General features: G+C 41.0%; 1 protein-coding gene across 1 annotated transcript; it reads right to left on the reverse strand.

The window, feature by feature from the left end:
* Window positions 1–731: 731 nt before the first annotated feature.
* LOC117259089 (cobalamin binding intrinsic factor-like) lies at window positions 732–3890 on the reverse strand. Its single transcript, XM_033630302.2, has 4 exons — window positions 3739–3890; window positions 3500–3641; window positions 1043–1179; window positions 732–957 (listed from the first exon to the last, which is right to left on the reverse strand). The coding sequence occupies exons 1-4, from the start codon at window positions 3812–3814 to the stop codon at window positions 896–898; spliced, it is 417 nt and encodes a 138-aa protein (XP_033486193.1). The 5' UTR covers window positions 3815–3890; the 3' UTR covers window positions 732–895.
* Between the last annotated feature and the right edge of the window lie 15229 nt (window positions 3891–19119).

Genomic DNA, 19119 nt, shown 5'->3' on the forward strand with positions numbered 1-19119 from the left:
AGTGTAACTGCAGAGCGACACAGACACACCACCACACAGGTACATGATGTAATAAGGGAACATCTTCAGGTTGACATGTTGTGACCAGTCATATGTCTCACTGTCAGGTGAACAATAGTCTGACACATGCAGGACCTGTATGAATCAGACAGAGCAACTAGACTGCATTAACTGGGGATCATTGGACGTCAGTGAGTCATCAGATTATATCAGAGTAACGTAATCCTTTCAAACAAACACACACTGTGTCTGACAGAAAGAGCCCTCTGAAGTTGTCTCCGACCTCTCAGTCCTGGTGTCAGACCTCACTGATGTTGCACTGCAGCACTAAAAGTCATTTTATTTGCATTCATTTGATTCCTGATCCAGACACTCTGTTAAGAACTGTTTCACCTCGTAAATATAGACGTCAAAAATAAATACAGTAAATATATCAAACTGTTAAATGTGATTAACTGATATTCAGCCATTATATGTGATTCAAAAAAGAAAAATATTTGACAGCCACAGTATATAAAAATATTTGTCTCTGACCTCCAGCCATTCAGATAGATTTGAGTTCATTTGTCCAGGTTTTGAGATAATTGTATGGAATTTCATTTGTGGTGCTCACAACATTAAAAAATGAACATTTAAAATGTTGATGGGCTTCTGTCAGACCGCTTAGACTACTGAAACACATTCGAGATCATCTATTCAAAACATGATGACAGTATCAGTTTGTTCCCTCAGAAATCATTCAAATCAACACACAGAAAGATATTTTATTCCCAGTGTTTTTTCTTACTCAGCATTAGACATGGATGCATGTAGTGTCACAGACCACTTATGAAATACACGGTCAGTTCCAACACTGGCTCTGATCTCATGTCGATGGTCAGTGGCTGCTGAATCTTCACCACGTTGTAAATCTCAGAATGATTTGCTCCTTCGCACTGGGAATGTAGCATCCAATGCCTGCACAAAAAAGCACCATATATTCTATTTTGATCTGATCCACTGTTAAATTACAACGACAAAAATGTTTGCATAGTGGACTCACCAACATCAGGTCTTATGATTTTGCCATCTGGAGTCCTGACCAGCAGCTCCCAGTACGTATGGTCTTTATCGTTTCCAGCCACTCCGTTCACACTCTCCAGGTACGGGCCGTAGTTTGGATCCTCGGTGTACGTGAACCTGCAGGACCAAACAGAAGAACAACGGAGATCCACTTGGTGAGTTACTTTGAATGTGGGAGACAGCTGCTGTGACTATGAGCAACCGCATTACATTTGGATTGTCAGAAGGGCAACTTATTACTCATTCATGCAAACATTGTCTGGCCCCACTGACTTTGCTCAACTTAGAAATTTCAGATCCAGTTTTTTCTAGTTACTAGTGGTGTTCCTCAGGGCTCTATCTTAGGTCCCCTTTTATTTACAGTCTACCTTCCACCTCTTGGCCATATCTCCAGAAAGTTTGGCATTCAATTCCACTGCTACGCAGATGACACCCAGCTCTATGCTCTATCTTTATGATCTATGGATACATTGCTGCATGTTTTATAACTGTGTTTTCTAAGGTGTCCTTGAGTGCTTTGAAAGGTGCCTATAAATTATTTTTTATCATTATTATTATTAACTATTAGGCCCAAATGATCCTGTCACTTCTTGTTTGGCTAAGTGGAACACATACGGACGACTGATTTTGTAATGTTGAGCAACAGTGCGCTTTAATTTTGAAATAAAGATGATAAATATTAATATTCAGATCACTGTCAGTGTGCTGATGATTCCATTGCATGTGGTAGGCGTGTGTCAGAAGTGCCTTATTTGCCCATAATTATAAGTGATTGTGCTCTGTATTTAACTTGTAAATCCTCCACTCAGTGTGTGATTCAGAATTTTCCACTGAGCCAGAGTCTTAATATCTCTGGTTGAAATTTAAAAGTCGGCAGCCTGCAGACTCGTCAGTGATGACGATGGTTGGGTGTGTGGATATCAGCTTCAGTGTTCCCTCTGTGGATCAGTGTTGTAGCTGAGAGCTTTAAAGATGTGACAGAACAGGAACTTATTCGTCATACTGGCTCAGCATTTTGTGTCCATTTAGCTGTTTTACTCATGTCACTTATAAATACATTTGCATATGGATTTCAAAGACACTGCTGGGCAGGGGTGTCATAGTGGGGGAAAGTGAGACTAGTTACCCAGGGCTGCCCTTCAATGTAGCGGAAGCATGTCAAATATTTTTTTTAAGTACTGGAGAGGGACTTTTGTTTTTTTTTATTTTGGCTAAAGGGAGGGGCATACACATTTAAATGGCTTTGTTTTGTGTTTATTTTTTATTTATTTATTTTTTACTGCAGATTATTAAAGAAAACATGTCTTTCAAACCTGCGGGTTGCTGCCAACATTACACCCTTAATTATCGCCAGAAACTGTAAAGACAGAAATTATCATTGAATTTTCAAATTTCTGATGGCCCATGGACACATTGTGCATGACAGGCGCTTCCAAAACCAACCAAATCTGAGTTCATAATGGTGATAGTTCGTCAAACTCACTTTATTATATGTCTCATTTAAAATATGGCTAATCATAAATTATTTGCAAGAGAAAGAGTGAAGAATTAGAGTGGAAAATTATTTTAAAAAAGAGTGAAAAAGGGAAAAAATAGTCAAAAATTCAGCTTTTTTTACTGCCAATTTTTAAAGGAAACATAGCTTCCAAACCCCGGGTTTGCTGTAGGGTGACAATGCTAACCACTGCAGGACCATGACACCCGATGAACACTTATGTCAGAAAAATCGCTTTATTCTTAGTTTAAATTTCCTACAAAAATAAACAGTTTGCACGAACTAACCAGCATGCATGAAAAAAAGGAAAAACTGAGGCTTAAACTCCAGAATTTCGTCTTCAGCATTAAACTTTCAAACGTCAAACTGTACGTTTTAAAAATCTTATAACTGATTCATGGTGGAGGGAGGGTCATGCATTTAAAACCAGCCACTGGAGTCCAGCCACCCTCCTCCTCTGATAAGTAAAGAACAGTCCCTCAAAGGTCCAAAATTGTTTAGTCCCTCCTGCCATAGGATTTGTCTCTAAATGCAGCTTAGCCGAGTGAGTGGCTGCTTATGCTGCTGGCACCAAATATACTGTCTTGTTTCATGTCTGTCCCCAATAAAGGGATACTGGGGGTCCGAAAAAGAAAAGAAAGAAAGGAAAGGGAAAGAAAGAAAAAGGTGTAAAAATGTGCATAAGAGAGACATGTACCAAGTAAGGGTGGGGGCCCACAGAGACTGCTAGGACCCAGAATTTGTTGCTATGCCCCTGCTGCAGGGTTTGCAGTTACACAACACCTCCTGCGAGGATGTACTCTGAGCACAGATCATTTTGAGAATAAGGAACCCCACTGTGAGACAAATATGTATCACTATTGTGAAGTGCCAGTCAGCAAGTTTATCTACTCATATCAATAAGTTGTCGCTCTCATGTGACAGCTGAAGTTAAGGTCTTACTTAAAGTTTGCATCGGAGCTCATGAGTCTCTTCAGTGCACCCAGCAGGATCCCTCTGTACACCACATGAGTGCTGAAGGTCTCAGGAGCGGTGCCTAGTAAGCTGTTCTCCACCACCACCTCAATGGGAACTGGTTCACTTACTGAATGATGGATGACAAAAAACACCAGAGAAAAATAAGATTTATTTATATCCAGTAATAAAGAAAATCACTTGAAATCTGTTTCATGAATTCTTACTTTCAGTCAGATTCCCAGGGAGCAGCAGCAGCAGCAGCAGCAGGGCAGCAGAGAGCAGAGCAGGCATCTTCATCATGGCTGAGACTTACCTGACTGGAAGGTCACTGTGCTGCCACAGCCCCTGTGTTTTATTCCAGCCATCACTGTTGACACACCTGAGCACAGTGAGCTGTGTTGATCTTAGTTTGAAAGAGCTGATAATGTTTTCCATAGAGCCAAATGTCACTTTGAGGTTATGAAACGATATTTGCACTGCTAACTTTTGTAAACTGTGCAGTGAACACTGACGCTCAAATACACTGCAGCACTCTTCCATCACCTCTTCAGATTGATGTTTTATTGAGGCTGCTTAAAACACTGGGACGCCAGCATGAGGTGGTATTAGAGGGGCCGTGACATGGATGTTAATGTTGACTGTTGTGGTGACACACAGAAAACCTGTCACGTCTAGTTAGGGGGAGATAAACAGGAATGAAACAGTCAGATTCCAAAGGATGATTTAATGCTTTGAAACAAGAGTGTCCATGTTTGAAGAGTCACATGGGGGTGTGTCTAATGCTCACAAAAACACAGAGACTTTTCTCCTTCCACCACATCATTACAGCGTCACCACAGTCACTCTCAGGTTACACTTCATCATGTTTTGGCAGCTACGAGCACATGAGCATTTGAACACAACAATCCCCACAACATGACTGTTGAGTTCAAATCAAAGTTTGGGAGCTAGAATCCAGTTGACTGATATGCTTTTTCCTACACTCAATCTGCTTTCCTGCACCTGGCCTCAATATTAGGATTGGATGTGTGCACACACTTTACTGTGACCTGTATTTAGTGACATCAGAAAACCACATTTCTGACAGCCTACATGATCAGAACAGTAAAAAGTGGGTAGCAGGTCTGATTGTTTATGTTTCACCTTTATTATAGAGACACTTGATTATTGATTGATATAGAGCAGGGTATAATAACAATCATATAACACTGACAACAGCCCAACATACAACAATTATAAATGCATAAAAGGCACCTCAGATTCCTGCACATAGAATAAAAGAATCACAGAATCATTTCAAATCAAACATCAGTACAATAACACAAGATACAGATCAGTCAAATGATAAAAAACAACAGCTGAGGTGAAAGCAATGTTCAAAGATTGATTAGTGAAATGTTCCAAAATATTCCAAACAATATGACATAACAGAGCAGCCCCCTGCTGTGTGTCAGGGTGCAGCCCAAAGCAGTCGTCCCTATAATCACATGGATCCACAACAACACAAAGACAAACTAACTACAATATATATCATATATACATATATATCTGCACCCTGTCAGGATCAAAGCTTGACTTGTAAACTTGTCAACTTTTTCTCCCAACATTCTTTCTATTATTATTCTGATTGTTTTGTATTCATTTGTCTTTTTTCCCATCTTCTATTTCACCTCTTGTACTTTTGACATTGTCACAGACAGACAGTGAGGAAATGAACATATGCATATTAACTGTGTGTCTGAGCTGAAAGCTGCTCTCCTCTCCTGCACCTCTGATTCACAGCCACTACAACAACACAGAGCATCACCAGCAGACCACTGAGCACTGAGCATCTCACTGTGTAGAAGGTGGAGTGAATCCCAAAGGGATCTCTGTACATTAATACAGTTTTCACTGATGACACACACTGATAATTTTGGTAAACTGCACACCAGTACTCTCCTGTGTCTTTCAGTGAGACATTAGAGATAACCAAACTCCCATCAGAGCCAAAGCTCACTCTGCTCATGGTCTGACTCATGTCTATAGAAACGATTCTGCCTTCTGTTTGGTTCGACTTGATGAACCAATCAGGCCACACACCCTTCTTCAAATCTTTGCATTGTAGAGTGACTTCTTCTCCCTCTGAGAAGAGCTCGACAGCAGGAGGACCAAATTTAGGACACACCACCAGATAATAACTTTTCACCCTGAGAGAGGTTTTACAGTCATACAGACCTGTGTGATTTAATGTCAGTGATGAAAACACCAGAGAGTAGTTTTGGTCCACTGAAGGCACAGTCTGGTTTGTTGTGTTGTTTAGTTCAGTGTTGGAGGTGACATTAATCCAACGTGGGGGCTGGTCATCACTGAGGTCAGTGACAGTGCACGGCAACACAGCCGTCTCCCTTGCCGAGTGATAGAGAAACTCTGGCTTCTGGTGATACAGTACACGTTGACTGCGAACACACTGCTGTTGGTTCATCAGCAGACAGGTGAACTCTTTCTTTAATGTTGTTGTGAAGTTGAATACATGTAGATCTGATGAGTTTTTCTCCACTTGGTATCTTCCTCCATCATCGTCCATCACTGATGTCGTATTGTCCCCAAAAACTTTCTTCCATATTTCTTGTTCATATCTAAAGTCACGTTTGAGCCACAGGAAATCCAGATTGTCAGCTGCCCTATAACATGGCAGGTCCACTGATTCTTCAAGTCTCAGTAAAGTCATTTCTTGCTCAGTCCTTATACTACAGATAATGACACTGCTGTTTCTCTCATATGTGACTTTGCCGTCGGTCCAACACTCCTCTTGGTACAGGCCGGAGTCTGAATGGGTCAGGTTGTGGATGATGTAAGAAGAAATATTCTTCCTGCTGACAACTGAGAGTCGTTGTTTCAAGTCTTCAGGTACTGTGGAGTTGTGGGACCAGAGGTCAGAGGTGTTCCACAGGACAAGCTTCTCCTCACCAACAAATCTGGAGATCAGGCAGGAGCTGGCCTCCTTGGGGAGGTGGAAGGTGTAAGAGTGCTCTTCCTCCTTGATGGTGATGAGTTCTTCTGCATGAATGTTGTTGATGAGAGCAAACAGCAGGAAGCAGAGCTCTGTGACTGCAGCCATTCTGCTCTGAGGTCTCCTTGTGAGTGTCGTACAAACACTGACACCACCCACCTTATCAGTTCTGTGTCAACACTCATCAGCAGCTTCTCTTCGTGGCTGTAACAACGTGACTTCTTTATCTCATCATCATCATCATCATCATCATCATCATCATCATCAGTGGAAACTTTGAGGCGTTCTGCTCTCTATCAAGTAATCTGTGTCCTTTGGACGTATCTAAAACCACTGAGGCTGTCGTGTCTTCAAACACAGATTATTGAGAGATGTGGTGAAACCACCAGAGACAAGTGTGTGAGAGAGACATGGACATAATGTGTGTATGTTTCTACATCTGTGATGGAGAGAGAGATGATCTTAAAGAAATATAATAAATATATCAAAGTGTTCTGGTACCAGGTACACTTATGAACCTCTCTGTGCTCCAACATGGTGTTCATTATGGCCGATCCATGACTAGCACACAAGTCCAATAACAAACAGCAGACAGAGAGTGACGACAGTGTGAAGGTCGTCTCATCCCTCTCTGCATGTCCTCTCTTTCACTCTTCACCTGCTTTGTATTTAACTCTCACTGTCTGAGGCACATTTAGCCCATGAAGAGCCCACAACAGCTTTTTGTTCCTATTTCAGCTGTTGAGTGAGTTTTCTTGGGATTTTGTGGACGTTGCTGCAGCCTGATGCTGCTCATGTGGTGCAGGGCCCACAGTGTATTTTCTGTGGTGTGTTCCAGTCGCCCCCTGTGGACCAATGCATGTGTGTCTCAGCCCATGTTGGACCAGTGTGGTGGACACGACTGCTGAAGTGTAGACCGTGATTCAAGCCCCTCCTCAGGTACGCCACACAGGAGTGTATGTGATGAATGTATGTGAGGTTTCATTTGTCGAGACACCAACAATTCCAACTTGAGAATTTCTTCATATGAATTTCCACTGTGGACCAACCAGGAGGAAACAGAGAACACAAAAGTCCATGTGAGCCCGGGGGCTCAAGCTAGCTTGATGGGTATTTTCAAAACTATTTTTCAATGCTTTTGTTCTGACTTGAAATGTTTGTAGTGTGCAGACTGATCAGCTGACTCTGCAGCTGATAGAGGAGCTGATCATGTGACCTTCACCTGTATGACATATTATACAGTAAACCTGCCTTATGAAGACTTTAATGCATCATCTGCAGGCTGTCAGTTAAAAGGGATACATTTTAATGGATAAAATAAAATGAAAAACAAATCACCTTTATTACAAATACATTTGAGTATTTTCAAAGTGTAAAACTCATGAAAATGTGCAGAATTTACATCACAGGTAATTACACTTTAATTTGTACCTTAAAGGGCCAGATTTGTTTCATTCATTCATTCATCTTCTTACCGCTTCATCCTCTTGAGGGTCGCGGGGGGGCTGGAGCCTATCCCAGCTGACACTGGGTGAGAGGCAGGGTTCACCCTGGACAGGTCACCAGACTATCACAGGGCTGACACATAGAGACAGACAACCATTCACACTCACATTCACACCTACGGACAATTTAGAGTCACCAATTAACCTGCATGTCTTTGGACTGTGGGAGGAAGCTGGAGCACCTGGAGGAAACCCACGCTGACACGGGGAGAACATGCAAACTCCGCACAGAAGGGCTCCCACGCCTGGGATCGAACCGGGAATCCTCTTGCTGTGAGGCGACAGTGCTAACCACCACACTACCGTGCCGCCCCAGATTTGTTTCAGTTAAGTTAATTAATGGGCGACTTGATGACACAGCACTGAGAGGACGTGCAGCACCTGGCTCCCGCTCCATACATTTCTAAAAACATATATTTGTGGACCTTGTCAGCCAAGTGTGGTTACAGCTCTTGACGGCTGAAAAACGCAAGTAAGGTTACTGAACCTCAGCATGGCGCAGCTAACCTAGCCTCTGTGTCATCAGACCATGTGAGTGACAAACTTGTTGAAGACATCATCAGTAAAGTCACTGTGGTGCTTGAGGAGAAACTGTCTAAATTCTCTGAGACACTAGACTCTATCACCACACAGTTAGAGAGCGATGATCGCCGTATGGAGGAAGCTGAATGCCATATTTCCACGGCCGAGGATGACATCTCCACCATGAAATCACAGCTAGCCTGGGCCGAGGAGACCATATCCATGCTAACCCAAAGAACTGAGGATCAAGAAAACCGCAACCATCGCAGCAACATCAGGATCTTTGGGCTACAAGAGGGGACTGAGGGACGACAGCTCATTGTCTTTTTGGAATCATGGCTCCCTTCTGTGCTCGGCCTTGACACTAAGAGGGGGACCATCAAGCTGGACAGAGCTCATCGCACACCTGGCCGACCGCAGCCAAGTAACCAAGACAAGCCCCGAGCCGTGGTGATTAAGCTGCACAACTACACAGACAAGATTAAAATACACTGCCTGGCCAAAAAAAAAGTCACCACCAAAAAAAAAAGGTCATACACTCAGCTTTGATTACGGCACGCATTCGCTGTGGCATTGTTTCGATAAGCTTCTGCAATGTCACAAGATTTATTTCCATCCAGTGTTGCATTAATTTTTCACCAAGATCTTGCATTGATGATGGTAGAGTCTGACCGCTGCGCAAAGCCTTCTCCAGCACATCCCAAAGATTCTCAATGGGGTTAAGGTCTGGACTCTGTGGTGGCCAATCCATGTGTGAAAATGATGTCTCATGCTCCCTGAACCAGTCTTTCACAATTTGAGCCCGATGAATCCTGGCATTGTCATCTTGGAATATGCCCGTGCCATCAGGGAAGAAAAAATCCATTGATGGAATAACCTGGTCATTCAGTATATTCAGGTAGTCAGCTGACCTCATTCTTTGAGCACATACTGTTGCTGAACCTAGACCTGACCAACTGCAGCAACCCCAGATCATAACACTGCCCCCACAGGCTTGTACAGTAGGCACTAGGCATGATGGGTGCATCACTTCATCTGCCTCTCTTCTTACCCTGATGCGCCCATCACTCTGGAACAGGGTAAATCTGGACTCATCAGACCACATGACCTTCTTCCATTGCTCCAGAGTCCAATCTTTATGCTCCCTAGCAAATTGAAGCCTTTTTTTCCGGTTAGCCTCACTGATTAGTGGTTTTCTTAAGGCTACACAGCTGTTCAGTCCCAATCCCTTGAGTTCCCTTCGCATTGTGTGTGTGGAAATGCTCTTACTTTCACTATTAAACATAGCCCTGAGTTCTACTGTTGTTTTTCTTCGATTTGATCTCACCAAACGTTTAAGTGATCGCCGATTATGATCACTGAGGATTTTTTTCCGGCCACATTTCTTCCTCAAAGACGATGGGTCCCCACTATCCTTCCAGTTTTTAATAATGCGTTGGACAGTTCTTAACCCAATTTTAGTAGTTTCTGCAATCTCCTTGGATGTTTTCTCTGCTTGATGCATGCCAATGATTTGACCCTTCTCAAACAGACTAACATCTTTTCCACGACCACGGGATGTGTCTTTCGACATGGTTGTTTAGGAAATGAGAAGCAACCAGTTGGGGTTAAATAACTTGTTGCCAGCTGAAAGATAATCGCCCATGCAGTAATTATCCAATAGGAGGCTCGTACCTATTTGCTTAGTTAAATCCAGGTGGCGACTTTTTTTTTGGCCAGGCAGTGTACTTGCAGCATTTAAATCCAGACAGCCTCTGGCTCACGATGGACAGGAGTTTGCCATTCGCTCCGATTTCACAGCAAGTGTTATTCAGCAACGGAGATGCTTCAATGACGTGTGCGGCCAGCTGATCAAGAAAAAAATCCGGTTTCGTATGGCCTTCCCTGCTACGCTCACTTTCATATGGAGAGAAGACCTTTACCTTCACAGATGCAGGAGAGACACAGAGATTCGTGAACGGCATGGGACAGGTAACCCAGATACCGGAGTAAAAAGATTAAAGGTCGGTGATCATCAGATGTGGATTTGTGATACAGACATTTTTCTATTTTGATACATGAAGCCATTTGGACTGCAAGATATGATTTCAACTATTTCTCATTTTATACTCTGTTCTACCGAAGGTTTTGATGGCTGTGAGTTAGGTTAAATTTAGTTGCCTGCAGAGTAATCTGTTATCATACAGAAAGATATTTAATAATACACTGAATCAGTTTTGGTTCTTGAACATATAGGCTATTTATCTATTAATTTATTGTATGTTTTTTTTGTTCATGCTTACTCAAATCAAGCCTTCAAAGTGATTATATAATGGTGGAAGGTTCTCCTCCCAACTATAATTTAAATATTTATAGGAATTATGAAGGTTTGGGATTCTGCGTACCTCCCTTTTTTTCTGCTGTTTTCATATTTTTTACGTGTTTATAGGAGATTTATTGAGTGTAAGCATGAACATAACCTATATGGGTCTTCAGTTTTTTGGGAGCGGGGGAGGGATTTATTGGTTAGGGACTGTTTCTTGGGAGGGATAATGGACTCTACTGCTATCCTTGTGTCGTGGATTGCAACGGTTCATGTGTGGCTTTGCATTCTTTGTCCATTCAGCATCACGTGTCTTAGTTTAGGGGTAATGAGGTTTTTTTCTTTTTTCAGTGTGATTTTGGGGATTCTTAGGGCCACTTCCTTTGGGACTGCCCCTTTATCAATGGGGTTTTCAACTTGCACAATACAAGCTATAATGTGTCTGATAAATTGTATATAATCAGAAGACTCAGTATTATCTATTTTTTTAATTGTTATATAAGGCTATGAGTTCAACTAAAATAATTTCAATCAATGTAAAAGGGGTAAATCATGCTATAAAGCGTAAGAAAATTCTTACATGGCTCAAAAAAGAGAAGGCAGATATCGCATTGCTGCAGGAGACCCATCTGACAGATACAGAACATGAGAAACTTAAAAGAGAATGGGTGGGCCAAGTTTACTTTTCTGCATTTTGTTCAAGTCGGAGAGGGGCCACAATATTTATACATAGAAACACCCCTTTTGATATTGAAAAATGTGTAAAAGATGTGGAGGGGCAATGTGTGTTGATTAAGGGTACTTTATATGGGGAGTCCATCATGATAGGCTGTGTTTATGCACCAAACGTTTACATGAGTACATTTTATTCTAAACTCACATCTGATGTCTCATCTATGTTAACTCCTATCGCCATCCTGGGTGGAGATTTTAATTGTGTGGTAAATCCAGATCATAAGATCATAAACCACCTTTAAAGACTCCCCCCTCCAAAAGGTCAGTAGTTACTAGGGAAATGCGTACAGATCTAAACTTGTTTGATGCCTGGCAGGTTCTACACCCTAAGGAAAGGGATTTTACATTTTTTTCAAACCTTCATCAAAGCTTTTCACGAATTGATTATGTTTTCACCTCTAGACAGGTATTGGATAGATTAGAGGAAAGTGGCATAGGAATTCGCACACTATCTGATCATTCTCCTGTCCATATATGTCTCTCTCCACCCTTTCATGATGCTAATTCTTGCCAGTGGTGTCTTGACCCATATCTTCTGAGCAGCCCCCCTTTCGTGACATATATTAAGGAGCAATTTGAAGCCTATATGACATTTAATGATGTTAGGGATATAAGCCCATCAACTTTATGGGAAGCTGCCAAGGCCTACTTAAGAGGTGCAATAATTTCATATAGTTCAGCTAAGAAAAAAAAAGCTCTTGAGGAACAAATAAGGCTGGAAAAAGTGCTGGCAAATTTGGAAGCTGAACTTAAACAAAATCCATCCAGCAATCTTTCCAGAAGAGTAGATACTGCTAGATCAGCCTTGGATGAGCAAAAGGCTGAATCTGCAATGTTTTATGCTCAGCACAGGTTGTATGAAATGGGGGATAAGCCAGGCCGTTTACTGGCTCATCTTGCTGCAGGGAGACGTGAATCAAATGCCATCTCTTCTCTGGTCGACGCCACTGGCTGTAAACAATTTGAAACCAAAAAATTATGTAATACTATGTTGGAATTCTACAAAAAACTATATACATCAGAGTCTGATGTATATAGTTTGTTGGAATTCTACAAAAAACTATATACATCAGAGTCTGATAGTACTTCAGAAGAGGTAGGTAGTTTTTTAGAACAGGTGAATTTGGTTTCATTGAAACAGGACGATGGAGATGTGTATGTGTAGACCAGTAACTAAAGAAGAACTATTTGAAACTATCCAATCCCTACAAAACAGTAAAGCTCCAGGACCCGATGGCTATGGACCAGAATTTTATAAGAAATTTGCTAAACTGGTAACAGATCCACTTCTACGCATGTATACAGAATCTTTTGAAAGGGGATATCTCCCTCCAACTTTATATACAGCTAATATTACCCTCATTCTTAAGAAAGATAGGCCCGCTGATCAATGCGGTTCATACAGGCCGATCAGCTTAATAAATGTGGACTGTAAACTGCTCTCCAAACTTCTGGCAAGAAGATTGGAGATGCTGTTGCCTAAAATAATTAATACAGATCAGACCGGATTCATAAAAAATAGAGTATCATATACAAATATGCATAAATTACTAAATGTTATCCAGCATACAAATGAAACACAGAGTAAAGGACTAGTTATCTCGCTCGATGCCGAAAAGGCATTCGACAGGATAGAATGGCCCTATCTTTACAAAGTCCTGGAAAAATTTGGTATGGGTGAAGTTTTTATTAAATGGATCAAACTTATATATTATTCTCCTACTGCTAAGATAATGGTTAATGGTACCCTATCTCCATCTTTTCGGCTGAGTAGATCCACATGCCAAGAGGATCCCCTCTCACCCTTGCTATTTGCTGCAGCCACTGAACCATTTGCAGAGGCAATTAGAAACAGCCCTGATATATCTGGTATTAAGCTGGGGCAGAATAGTCTTAAAATAGCATTATATGCTGATGATGTTTTACTTTTTGTTCCCAGGAATCCAGGAAGATTGATCCCTGCCATTCTGTCGATAATTAAGTCATTTGGGCTGGAGTCAGGTTATAAGGTTAATTTAGACAAGTCAGTTGCAATGCCACTAGGGGGTGCTACTGATCCACCCTGTATTATAAACTTCCCTTTCAGATGGTCTACATCAGGACTTATCTAGGAATAACGGTCTCTACTAATCTGAACGATCTGTTCAAGCTTAATTTTCTTCCAGTTTTGAAAAAAATTCAGAGTGATATTAACAGGTGGATGGATCTTCCTATTTTGTGGATTGGAAGAGTAAATTTAATCAAAATGAACGTTCTTCCACGCCTACTTCATCCGATGCAAATGCTACCTTTATGGATCACGAAACAGATAGTTGAGTATACAGAAAGATCTCAGTAAATTTATTTGGCGTGGTAAAAGACCCAGATTAAAAATGAACACATTCGAGCTTCCCATAGACAGAGGGGGATTAGGACTCCCTAATATTTTGTTTTATAACTGGGCCTGTCATGCACGGATCATATCTGACTGGATACATACCGTAAAACTTGGTGTATAAGTCGCACTTTTTTTCCCTTTTTTTCATATAAAAAGCTGGGTGCGGGTTATAGACCAGTGCGACCTATAGACCAAGGTAAATGCTGACATTGGTAATTTGACCCACAAGATGTCCACTTTTCACGTCCCGTCCGGGGCGTCCGGGGGGTCTTTATAAACTGATGATAATGTCCGGTTTTCCGTGTGTTTGTGTGTGTGTGTGTGTTAGAGTGCGGCACGGGCAGCATATTTCTGTCTGCACCCGAACCGAGCCCGACATTATTTAATGACCAAAGCACTGAGTTTGTGTCACACAGTGGTTACAGGCTATTTAACAGGCCGGGCGTGCGCCGTGGGTGCTCAGCTGCAGAGAGGGAGACCTCCGTGTTTGAGACGGGAGCGGGAGGCGCGAGGTCCGACGCTTCTAGCGAGAGGAGAGGGAGAAATAAAACAAAATAAGATAAAATAGGAAAAACCTGTCTCCCTCTTTTATTTAATTTTCAGCGTTTAATCAAGGCGGAGGCGGGCGGCTGGAGGTCCGACACTTCCAGAGAGGGGAGAGGTAGAAACAAACAGCCAATGTGTGTCTGTGTGTGTTATGTTCAGGTGTTGTCACATAAGTAACAGTGCCAAAGCAATAAACAGGACAGATAATAGGATTTTATTTATTTTTACACTACATTTTCACTGAAAGCTGACCGATGTTGTTATACCGTAATTTTATTTCCTGAAGAGGTTGTTTGGAAAATTGCAATCTGAAAAGTAACCAAAGCTGCTTAAGAGGTTATTGTGTTTTGAATGTGTTTCAAATTAAAAATAAAGGGAAACAGTGTAGGAATAACTTGTATAACGTTTTTATTAACAAATAGTAATATAAAACCTTGTTTTCCCTGTTTGAGACCTTAAAAAATAGACTGAAATATGCCAGTGCGACTTATATTCTGAGTTTTACGGTAATTGTCTTAAAGAATGGTGCTGTCTACCTTCAAATCTTCTTAGTTTGTTAATATGTGAAAAAAAGCAGATAACAACCAACCTCAGAAATAACTCAGTTATATATAATACTGTAAAGGTATGGAGAGAGATGGTGGCTTATTTAGGGAGGAAGGGGTTTTTGTCTTCCTTAACTCCTTTAATTGGGAATAAAGCTTTTCCCTCAGGCATTAATAGCAAGATTTTTTCTCTTTGGCACAGTAAGGGCATTAGAGTTATTGGTGACCTATACTCAGAGAACCCATTAATGTCTTTTACACAGATTCAAGCTCAGTTTGGTATACCACGCAGACACTTATTTGTTTTTTTACAGATCCGTCATTTTATTCAAACAGATATTTTGCTACCTCCTGGTGGTCCAGTGGTCAGTCTCCTCGATAAATGTCTTACAGAGTTCACTAAAACTAAAGGGTTTATTTCATATTTTTGTCACACACTTGATTCGTGGAATGAACATAATATTAATCACATTCAGACAGTTTGGGAGAGAGATCTGGGGATTAAGTATAAAGCAGACGACTGGACTGAGTGCATCCTTGCATGTCATGATACATATGGCTGCAACAAATTTAAGGAAACTCAATATAAAATTTTACATAGACAACATAGAACACCCTACATTCTTAATAAATTTGATTCCAGTCGTTCCCCTTTTTGCCAGAAATGCAAAATAGACACTGGTACTTACATACACTGTCTGTGGCAATGTCCCATTATTTCTGAATTCTGGTCATCAGTGACCAAAGAATTAAATTTGATTTTAGAAACCAGAGTCCTGTTGTTCGAAACCTAGATAAGGGATTAAGCAGGGACATGTTGGTAATCCCGGCTTAATTTAGCGTTGATTCGGTTGTTTGAAAGCAGAGGCACATATGTTGCCATGGATATTTATTCTGTGCACTTAGCCTGGTCCCAACCAGGTTAACAACCAGGCTTAGTTTAGCCTGGTGCCTTATCTGTCCAGTCAGCTGTCACTGCGATCGGAAATCAATGTGTTTTACCGTCATTTCATGTTCTTATACGTATTTGCCTCATTTTTGAACAAAATACATTAAGCCTACAATAATAAAAAAAAAACATTTAACATTTAAAACATTCTTTTTGTCATAGCCCAAACATACCTTGACATGCACATATCTTTACCAATAAAAGGATTAATTGTTGGAATAAACATACAAGTAGGTGTATTTGGCATTAACACAATTAGTGGTTATTAGGTTTCATAACTGTATGACCTTCCCAAATTATATTCCCACTTAACTGGACCAATAACTCCAGTGTAGTACTTTACATCAGTGAATGAAAACATGAAGATGAAACCACAATATTCTTTGACCTCATTTTATTTAAATGAAAAATACTGTAATCAGTCAGTGTCCGCTTTGAGCTGTGGAGAGAAAGAGAGAAATAATATTGATTAATACATTGCATCACAGTCATGCTTACAATGTGCATTAAAGTCACTTACTTCTTTCTGTAGTTTCTTAATTTCCAAGTCCATTCTACTTTCAAACAGGCCCCGGATCGATGGGACAGGTTGGGGGAACAGGAAGAATGTTTTGTTTTTTTGTGTGTGTGTGTGTGTTTTTGTCTGAGGTGTGTTTCTTTGTTGTTGGTTGTGTTTGTCTTGTTTATGAAAAAAGCATTACTAGCTAATTTATGTTTTGTCGAAGAGTTTACCTGTATGTACTCAAGTAATGTTCCTGAATAACATATATTTAAAAAAAATGTTAATGGGTCAGTTAATGGGTTGATGTTTTTAAGTGTTTTTTTAACCCTTAATGTGAAATTGTGTAAGTTTCGCAAGATGAAATGTCACAATTCTCCTCTTACAAATTAAAAGTTGAATTGATAAGCAATGAAACACACTCTCTGTCACTTTAATGCACTCAGGAATGAAACAACATCACAGGTAACTACGTCTTAAACCACCTGAATCTCTCAATACAGATGCATTGGTAAATAAAATCTGATTTGTCCTTTAACCTGTGGCTCAGGCCTCTGCTCCAAAATGACATGCCCAAAATAAATGTGTGCAACTCCAAGGTCTATATGAAGAATCTTTGTATGATGATAAAGGTAACACCTGTGAGATTTCTGCAGAGGTGGAAGCATCAGTATAGATGTCTGACATGTTCCCATTCAAAGAAAACCAGAACACACTGGTTGATTTGGACACAACAAGCCTTTATTGTCTTTCTCGTCCAGGACAATCTTGCAAAGCAGATCTTTAATCTCAGTGAAGCTTTTCATGGTTAAATCAGGTGAAAATGTCACAAACTAAAAGGCTTTTAAAAAGTCCTGTGTCAGCGTCAGTTCTACAATTCAACCAGCAGATGGAGACACAGACTGTGGGACCTGCAATGCAACATGTCCTCAGACTCTCTTTCCAGTCCTGCTCACCTGACGTCCCCTCCCACCTACACACCTGTTTCCACTTTCCCTCATCAGCCCTGCAGTTTCTAAGCGGCCCTTTTCCACACACTCCTTGTCACTTTGTCACCATGTGCCTCATGCCTTTGCTTTCGAGCATCTGTCACCTGTTTCCTGTCTGTTATCTGTTCCAGTTGGTTGGCCTGCGTTGTGTTTTTGGATCTCAGTCCTGACAAGATGGATGTTAATGTTGACTGTTGAGGTGACACACAGAAAACCTGTCACGTCTAGTTAGGGGGAGATAAACAGGAATGAAACAGTCAGATTCCAAAGGATGATTTATTGCTTGGAAACAAGAGTGTCCATGTTTGAAGAGTCACGTGAGACTGAAGAGAAACTGGTTCCATTGCAGAATATTCTAGTTTGTTCCAAACAGGTGCATGGTGCTGTTCTCAGATCAGTCTCTTCTACTATCTGTGCTGCTCTCTGCTCCCCCGCCTTCACATGCTCGCACTCTTCACCTGACAACAGTTGTCATGCAGTTGATGTGCAGATTGGATCCTTTTCCACAGACACATGGGGGTGTGTCTAATTCTCACAGACACACAGAGACTCTTCAATCAGGCGTTTGTTCCATCACAGGACTGAAACAGCACTAGTAAAAGCTGTAAACCATCTTAGAATGAAACTTGTTGAAGGAGAGATTTCAGTTCTTGTCCTTCTTGACTTAAAGGCAGCTTTCAACACCATTAATCGTAGCTTCCCTCTAAAGTGGCTTCATACCCATCTGAACATTTCAGGCTCAGTTCTAATCTGGTTCAAGTCTTATCTGACAGGAAGGGACTATGTTGTGTCCCTGGGCGAGTCACTGTCTTCTAAAACTGAGGTCAATTGTGGTGTCCCCCAGGGGTCCATTCTGGGACCCACTCTTTTCAATCTGTACATGTTTCCTCTGAGAAATATCAATAGAGAGCATGACACTGAATTCCATTCCTATGCTGACAATACTCAGCTGTATATCTCATTCTCATCAGATGATAAAATCCCAGCTGAAAAACTGTCTCACTGTATCAGCCAAATTAATACGTGGATGTCCCAAAATTTCCTGCAACTCAACAGGGACAAAACTGAGGTTCTAACCATCGGTACAAAAGAAAAGCAATTTCAATTTAATCTTATTTAGGAAAGCTGAAAAATCTTTAAACAAACTTCAGATGATTCAAAATGCAGCAGCACGTCTACTCACCAAGACTAAACATGGAGAACACATTATTCTTTTTAGAGGCTCATTTTAGAATTCATTTTAAGATGTTGCTTTTTAAATCTCTTCATGGACTGGCTCCTGACTATTAATCTGGTATGTTGGTCAGATACATTCCCTGTAGATCCTTCAGGTCCTCGACCTCTGGTCTACTAAATGTAGTAGAACTAAAAGGCATGGTGATGCTGCGTTCAGTGTCTCAGGCCCTCGTCTCTGAAACAGCCTTCCAGAGGACGTCAGACTCTGATTCAGTCGACAGCTTCTTAATTGGTATCAAACCTAATTTGTAATTGTGTGTGTGTGTGTGTGTGTGTGTGTGTGTGTGTGTGTGTGTGTGATTGTATATTTGAATCTTATTGACTTTATCTTATACCGTCTTCTATCTGTATTTTCTCACGTTGAGCTTTGCTTGCTGTATGAACTGTGCTATACAAATAAAGTCATTA

The sequence above is a fragment of the Epinephelus lanceolatus genome, chromosome 4 (genome assembly GCF_041903045.1).
Source record: "Epinephelus lanceolatus isolate andai-2023 chromosome 4, ASM4190304v1, whole genome shotgun sequence".
NCBI classification, from domain to species: domain Eukaryota; kingdom Metazoa; phylum Chordata; class Actinopteri; order Perciformes; family Serranidae; genus Epinephelus; species Epinephelus lanceolatus.